An 8,585-nucleotide genomic window follows, 5' to 3' on the forward strand; every position below is an offset into this window, starting at 1 on the left:
GGTCTTGAACCTATTGGAAAGAGTTGATGATTGGTTTTGTCGGGACCCGGAAAGGGTGGCAAAGTCCAAATTTTAGGGGAGATGCTACCAAAATTTCTATAAAATCAGATTAAAACAAATTTTTAAAAAGGAGAATGAATTATGCTTTGACTTGAATTACGGATATATGAAATATGTTTGAAGCCTTTTATTAAGAAAATCTTTATACTTTGAATGTAAACTATTTTTGAAAAGGATTAGGTTTTAAAGTCAATTTGAAGATGAAAATAATTATATTTTGGAAGTTGATTAAATAAGTAAATTTGAAGAAGTTTTAATGAATTTAAAAGGAACTTGGATTTTGATTAACTAATTTCACTTTACGACGTTTTAAGAAAAGTTTGAAGTATTTTAGGAAACTTTGACTTAGTAAAACTGAAACAATTTCCGAGCCTTTGGAAAAGGATTTAAGAATGAAACTGAAATTGGTTTTCGGTTTAAATGATTTGGTTTTGGTTTAAGTAAATTGGTTTTGAAATTGGTTCGAAATATTTAGACACATGACTTGGTTTTGGTTTAAATTCAATTTTATTTAGTTAAAACAAGAAGTTAAGGTTTCGGAAGTTTTCAATGAATTTAGGGAATGAGTTAGGTTAATCTCTCCTAAAGTCTTGAGACTCTGCTGAGGAATTTTATGACCAAATCCTGATTTAGAAATGAATGATTTTGAATCTTTCAAAAGAGATTTTGAGTTTGGCCTGGTTTCATGATTGTTTGGAAGTGCTGGAAAGAGGTGGGAAGTGGCTCCATTTTGAAAAGTAATTCTTGGCAAGATATGAATTGAATAAGTTTGTTATTTAAAAGAAAATGGGCCAAGAATGAATTTGAAATCAGTTATTGAGCCTGATTGATTGTGGATATCATCAAGATTGATGGGTTATTGGTTGGTAGGCGTAAGGCCCGGGTTCGTCCTGCTTATGCTGAGAGATTTGATAATTGACGAGATTGTTGATAAGTCGCTTGCGCCTGGCAAGGACGGTGGTTAATCCCGCTTGTCGAGGTTGCGGCGCCCGCGTAAGGATGGTGGTTAATCCCGCTTACGTGTAGATGTGAGGTCGGAGGCAAAGTATCCCGCTCACATCCTTTCGGATCACAGGAGTGTGCAGGCACTGACATCCTAGACCGTGTGGCGGGCACGTTATCCCAGAGGGTTCCCATTTATACGTGACCGAAGGGCAACATTCCCATGGAAATGTGTCGGGTTGGCAATTGAACCGACAATGTGATATCACAGCCAGTAGGACAGGCATTCATCATTTGCATCTATGTGATATTGTTTGGGTGTGCATATTGTATTTGGTTTGTCTATGTGAATACTTATGTTAACTGCTAACTGTTATACTTGCTGTAATTGCTCTTGATTGTGCTTGAACCACATTAATTGTGATTTTGTTTGAATTGATTGGTTTGTGATGAGTTGGTTGCTGATTGAGCTGTTTGGGCCGGGGGCCGTGTTGGATTGGATGGGCTTGAGGCCGTGATTGGTATATTGAGTCCTAGTTCTGTATAAAGTATCTGATCGGTTCAGTATAGACTTAATGAACTTATGCTTGGGACGGGATGATCATTTATACCGCGTAAGTAACTGCTTTCATGGTTGCGGTCTAGGAAAATCTTTTCAGACATTTTCTTTGAGAAAGGAAAAAGGTTTTGTTTTAGAATCTTTGAGAAATTTAGTAAGTCTTCAAAAAGGAATTTTCTGGATTTCGAATGTGAACCTATGGTTTTTTTTTGGAAAGACTCATAAGACGAGTAATGATCACTGAACTCTAAGAGTGATTTTATATTTACGTATCTTGTTATAGCAATTTCTGTAATCCTATAGTGAGAACAAGCGAGGACGACGTTCTCACTCCCCTACAGGTTATTCCTTTTCAGGATATGGACGACGAAGCTTCAGAAGAGTTATATTTCTTGTTCTGTTTATTCGTTATTTTTGTATTATCTTAGCTTTTATTTTTCCCTCGCCTTTATCTTTATTGAGTTTGTAAGAGGGATAGGTAATTATGGTATGTATGTTTGTAAGCTAGTGTTATGTATATATATATATATATATATATATTACATATAAATTAAGGTATTGTATCTGGTTTATATGTACATATATGTTTAGGTTTTTACGATAAGCATTTATGAACGGTTATGCGGTTTTAAGTTTTAAACATGCTCATATTTTAGTATTAAAATATTCGAAGAGTCATCGTAATACTCGAGCTATCAGAATAGCGCAGCCGGAAGCGTGACATTTTGATAGTTAGGGTGTTACACTTAAGACCTAAGAGATTTGAAAAATTAAAAAATTTGGCCATGGAGATAAACTATAAAAGTGAGGGAGGTTGAGACACGACAAAAGATAGAACATCAGCGATTGTGAGACATCAGGCGAAGAAGAGAAGCAACAACGGCGAGACATAGTGCAGAGTAGAGAAGCAGAAATGGCACCGGCGAAGACGGAAGAAGCAACAATGATCCACGGCGAGGAGTGGAGAAACGACGATGACCCACGACGAGAAACAGCGAAGCAGCGATAGAGAAAATTCGAACAAAGAGGGAGACAAAGAGAGAGAGAAGGGAAAGAAGAGTTCGGCTATAAGTTTAAGCTCTGAAGTAGGATGGTGGGTGGTGGGTGGTGGTTGTTCTTTAAAGAGTCTGCTAGGCGAGAAAGAGAGAGAGAGAGAAGAAGGTCGGGTAGGGTGTTCTGCTAAGTTTTTTTATTTTTTATTTTTTTTACACGACACCATTTTGATTTTGGAATAGTGAACCAGACTTTTAAAAAATCGAATCAGTTCAACTGATTCACCAGTTAACTATTAATTTTGTTAATTTTTTATCTATTTTTTACAGAATAGTTTTAGAAGTTAACCGAATCAATTAGAGGATCGGTTTTTGATTAACCCAATTAAACCGTTCATTTCGGTCTGATTTTTTTAAACCTTGATTATTATGTACTGATACTAAATTAAAATTAAATTCATAACTAAACTACCAAATATGTATCTCTTCTCCAAATATTAGTGGTAGAATTTTGGTATATGGTTCTTTAAAAGCAAAATAGCAAAATATAAATTTATAATTACTTTTTAATAAAATTTACGATTATGTTAGGTGTATATTAAAATTAATTATCTAAAATTATTTATCAGTATAAAATATATATTAAAATATAAAATATAAATAAAAAATAAATTTAAATATACATATATTTATAAAAAAAATATACAGTAATTAATTTTAGTATATAAATAATATTTTTTGTAAAATTTAATATACGATAATTTTATATTTAATTTGCTTATATGTTCTATAAAACTTTCTACTTAATAATATTCTTGTTAAGTGTTTTTACTAAAACCCTTTATCATATAATCAACGGGTTAATCTGTCGGAAGTATTCTTACGTTTCTTCTGATCTCTCTTGCGAATAGAAAGCAGCTAAACATTGGAAGCTTGCTATTCAGAAAGAAGTTAATTGATCAGCGAAGGAATATATAACGAGTACGATTTATTATGGCACGAAAATATATGTGCTGTAAGCCATTGACAACGACCAATCAAATTTGTGTGGTACCATTTTTTTGGAACATATGAATGCTAAGTCGTAAGTCATAACTCTTCTTTGTAAGTACTATTGTGTCTCTGTGTGATGACACAGCTTATAAAGTTTGAACACTAACTACTTTCAGTAGCCAAAATACAATTCCATCGTCTCCAAAATAGTACCCAAGTCTATGTAACTAGTAAGTTTGAAAATTCAATTCAAGCATTTAATCCATCTCAAATGTGTAGTTATTTTCGGACAATATATATATAGTACTTTATTTCACAGAATTTGTATACCTTCTTTTCAGTATGAATATTGTATTTTTATTTCTGTAATATTTATTATGTAAATTATACAATTTGTATATATATAGAAATGTAATTAGATATTTATATTTGTATTACTTTTTTTAATAATAATAAATTGTTAAAATTTTTCATTACTGCAACAATAATACATAAGTGAATATAAATATAAAGTTATTTTGAGCTAATAACGTACGGATATATAAGTTAATTAAATCCATGTATAATTAATGCCTACCGATCTTGGTAATTTTTTCATCATTGTTTAAAAATTAGAGTTACATATATGTTTTAAGATATCAACATATATAGCAATATATTGCAATTAAAAAAGGGTACGGAGAATAAAAAAAAAAGCTTCTTTAATTATATTTACCTTCTATTCCTAAAATGCAAAATGGTGCCTTTTAATTAAGCAACAAGTATCTAGCTGATTTTTATTTTTAATTTTAAAAAATGGTTTGTCAATTAGAAAAAAAAAAACTAATCATTATGATGTTTTAACTTAAACACCTTCATCAATTATTGCTAGTTGATCATGATGAAAGATAATAATTAAGCGCTGCTAGCATACAAAACAAAACATAATTTTCCTATGTTTACCAAAAAATCGAAGATTAAAAAAGAAAACATAATTTTTCTATACTTGGATAAAAAAAAGGAGGGGAAAGTAGCTTAGTTCCTTTCACTATTTGATTAGTTATTAGCTAGCTTAGTTAGTAGTAAAGGGAAGAAGAATGTCCTAAAGAATGTTTTTCTTTTATTATTTTTCAAGAGTAGTGTCAATGTCTTCCCCCTATTAATTAAAAACTATATGAAACATTGACAGATTAAAAAAAAAATGTATGTAACTTGAAAAGGAATATAAATAGCAACACTTACACCGGAACAGCAAATAAATTTATAGTCTTCTCATTCCTTATCAAGCTGTCGGTGCTCACACCATATTCTAATTTAAGTTTAATTTTCAGACATTTTTAATTTTGTATTTATATTTATGTGTGTACTCAGGTACATACTACACTCAATTTATATTGCTATAAAAGAAAAGAAGCTAAGCCACCATCAAAACCCCACAATAAAAAAAGAAAATTACAAAATAAGTTATTATTATTATTATTATTATTATTATTATTATTATTATTATTATTATGTAATATAGAAAATAGACAAAAATAATTAATGAATTAAAACTGATCAAAATCCAAAGAAGGTGCTTGCATCAAAGCTTTGTTATTATTGTTATTCTCACCTCCATGATCATGATTATCATCAGCAGCAATAGCAGACCCCATTTGATGTGAAGAAGTTTGATGATCTGTGACAATTTTTTTTCCATGGTTATCATTATTATTAGTAGTAGTTTCTTGCTTCTCAGGTTGGAGAAGAAGCTTCCCTTGGCTATAGAGGCTACTGAGAAGATGAAAATAGGGACAAGTTCTTGAATCAAGGGACCTCTTCTTGTTAGCATCCTTGGTTTTCCTGAAGTACTTGTTTATGTTCTCCCATTTCTCTTTGCACCTCTTTGCACTCCTTGTGTACCCCAATTCCACCATCCCTTGTGAGATTCTCTCCCACAATGGAAGAGCCTTGTGAGTTTCTCTCCCATTTTCATCATTATTGCTGCTCACTTGGGTGTTGCACCTCAGGTTTATCAGTGCCAACACTTCATCTTTTGGCCATCTTCTTCCAATTTCATCTTTCTCGCAGTTCGCGGTAGTGGCAGCTGCCTTCTTTGCCGCCGAGTCCGCCTCTACTATTGGGCTATCATTGTTGAGATAAGTACTATTAGGGTTCTTGCCAGCTTGTATCATAGGACTTGAGCTAGGGTTTGTTGAAGAAGAAGCAGCAGCAACAAAAACACCATTTTGGTTATTGAGAATCACAGCAGAAGAAGAAGAAGGTGATGATGGAGGATTAGGGTTTTGGGAATGCAACAACAAATTTGAACCATTGTGTTCCACATTGTTATTACTATTTGTTACCTTCACCAATTTGTTTCTTCCATTATTATTGTGATCATCATGATCTTCTTCAACACAAACAAGGGTTTGAATTTCTGGGGCAAATTTCTTCAAGAACTCAATGATGTTTGCTTGTCTATCACCAGCAATGGCTTGTTCCTGTTGCATGATCTCAAGCTCCTTGTTCATTCTCTCCACCTCTTGCTTCTTCCATGCCTCTTCTCTTGCAAGCTTCTCTTCATCTCTTCTCACCATATCTTCTATTAACTTGTTGTGCATCTCTTCTTGTTGCTCCATCATCTTGTGCACAATGCTTTCACAAAAACCTTTGAACATCTCAAACCTCACGCGGTCGCCGTTGCCGTCACCATCTCCACCACCCCTCTTCCTCTTCCTCTCCTTTGTTTTTGTCGTAATAATCTTCTCCGGCAACACCACCGTGGCCGCCCCAGCAACAACCTCTTCATCATTCTCCTTATCATCTTCTCCCAATGCTTGGTCCATGACTACCTTGTCTTCTTGCCCCTCAGTACTACTTGGTTGCTTCTCCACTACCACCACTTCTTGTTGATGATGATGATCACTATTATCTTGTTGATGATAAAGCTCTTCAAGTTCACTAAGAAAGCGGTAACCTGTAGTAGTAGTAGGAGGAGGAGTAATGGTTTTGTTGGTGAAGTTAATGTTGCTGCTGAAATATCTGCTTTCTTCTTCAAACTTCTCTTTGCACTTCTCAGCACTTCTCTTATATCCAAGCTCTGCCATCTTCCTGCACACCCCATAAATGTAAAATTATTATTCCGGGGACCAAATTAAAGTAACTAATAACCATTATAGAAATTAATAATTACGTTGTTTTGTTTAATTTCTTTTTCTCCTTTGCAAGAACAATTCAAACATGTAATAATAATATAGTAATATATCGACAAAATCAATGGGGCTCCCTCTTTCAATTTTCATCCGTGTTAGTAAAAAAAATCCCCCCCCCCCCCTTCTGTCTCTCGGGGTGTGTGCCATTACTCTCTGAGTGTGTGTGTGTTTGTGTCAGTGTGTGAGCTGAAATGTAGGTGCACGTGTGTGTTTGTCTTCCACATGGAGGTAGCATATGATGTAGCTAGCTATACACTCATCACAAAACACACATATATACAGACTCCAGCTCATTAATTTTACATTTTCACATTTACAATATTCATAATTTCATTGCTGTGTATGTCAATTATATCTTGATCATCATCATTCATCAAACAAACAATAACAAATAATCAATCCATGTTTTAATTTCATCATCAGTAGTAGTAGACTAGTTATAATTCAATTAAATAATGTAAGAATTTATAACAATAAGTATATATAGGTGAGAAAATGATGATTTAATAATTTTAGTGATATATATATATATATATAATGTAATGTAATAAAATGTAATGTTTGTGTACCTCGAGACATGTTCCCAAGTGAGTTGTGGGAACCAACTCTCCATGGTAGATCTGATCCTCAAGAGAGCAAGTACTTCATCATTACTCCAAGGATCAATGAGCTGAGGAGGAGGCATTTGCTGCCTCTCATGATCTCTTTCAATTTCAAAATTCATTGGCACAGTAGTAGTGGAAGTACTGCTAGCGTTGTTTTCTTCCCGGTCTTCATCATGATGATGATGTTTGTTATTGTTGTTGTGGTGTTGGTGAAGGTGTAATGATGGGTGCAAGATACTGGGGTGTTGTTGATGATGAACTTGGTGAAGCTGCAATTGGTGGTGATGATGATGATAAGGATCAAAAGGAGTAGGATTAGTAGGGAAAGTGTTAGTGTTGTTGTTGGGGTTTGATGATGTGGGATTAGAAGAAGGATGATGGAGAGGGAGAGGAAAAGGTAAGTGATGATGAAGAGGGATTTGTGATGAGGTTGTTGTTGTTGTTGTTCTTGTTGGTGTTATGAATTGATGGAACTGGTCTCCTGGCACTCCATCAAACATCTTGTGTGCTTTCTTTATCTTCTCTTCTCTTCTATGATCTTCCTACCTCTATCTCTTCTTCAATTCAATTCCCTCACTTGTGATGTGCTTCTTTCTTGCTCAGTGTAAATTGTGGCTAAATGGAATGCTACAACCAACTTTACAAAAATACTACCAACCCTTCTTTCTTTCTCTCTCTTGGCTTTCTCACATTTATCAAAGAATTTGTCCTTGTGTGCAAGGGAAAAATCTTAGGCCACCACCACACCCTTTTACAAGAAAGTGAAACTCAACACCCCCTCCCTCATCATAACCCATAATAAATAAATAAGAATAATACTATATATACAAATTAATAAAAAATTATAGAAAAAATTTTTTATAGTGCAAATATTGTGCATCATTACCAAATTTCATTTTTTTCCCTGTAAATAACTATTTATACTACTAACTATATTACATGTACAAAAAAATTAGCCCTTAAACAAATTATCACAATAAAATACGTACTAAAATATAGAATATATATTATAATTAAATTAAACAACACATGTTTTTATAGAATTTTTTATTTAAATAAATAAAATAAATACATTAATTACCGAAATAAATAATTTTAAAAATATTTACCGTTTTTCGTTTTCAGTCGTATCTCATTTACACTGTAAATGAGATAGACATGTATCTCGTTTATATTGTAAATATTTTTAAAATTATTTATTTCGATAATTAATGCATTTATTTTATTTATTTAAATAAAAAATTTTGTATTTATATATATA

The 8,585-nt window shown here is 33.0% G+C and overlaps 1 protein-coding gene across 1 annotated transcript; it reads right to left on the reverse strand.

The window, feature by feature from the left end:
* Positions 1-4,623: 4,623 nt before the first annotated feature.
* On the reverse strand, positions 4,624-8,082 carry LOC107618798 (trihelix transcription factor GTL2). The gene is made up of 2 exons (XM_088500013.1): positions 7,289-8,082; positions 4,624-6,618 (listed from the first exon to the last, which is right to left on the reverse strand). The coding sequence occupies exons 1-2, from the start codon at positions 7,822-7,824 to the stop codon at positions 5,073-5,075; spliced, it is 2,082 nt and encodes a 693-aa protein (XP_088356139.1). The 5' UTR covers positions 7,825-8,082; the 3' UTR covers positions 4,624-5,072.
* Between the last annotated feature and the right edge of the window lie 503 nt (positions 8,083-8,585).

Source organism: Arachis ipaensis, chromosome B9 (assembly GCF_059453495.1).
Source record: "Arachis ipaensis isolate K30076 ecotype BB chromosome B9, ASM5945349v1, whole genome shotgun sequence".
Taxonomy (NCBI): Eukaryota; Viridiplantae; Streptophyta; class Magnoliopsida; order Fabales; family Fabaceae; genus Arachis; species Arachis ipaensis.

Coding starts and splice junctions, on each gene's coding strand:
- LOC107618798 (XM_088500013.1), bottom strand. CDS start 7,824: ATGTTTGATGGAGTGCCAGGAGACCAGTTCCATCAATTCATAACACCA. Junction 6,619..7,288: donor ACTTGGGAACATGTCTCGAG/GTACACAAACAT, acceptor TGGGGTGTGCAG/GAAGATGGCAGAGCTTGGAT.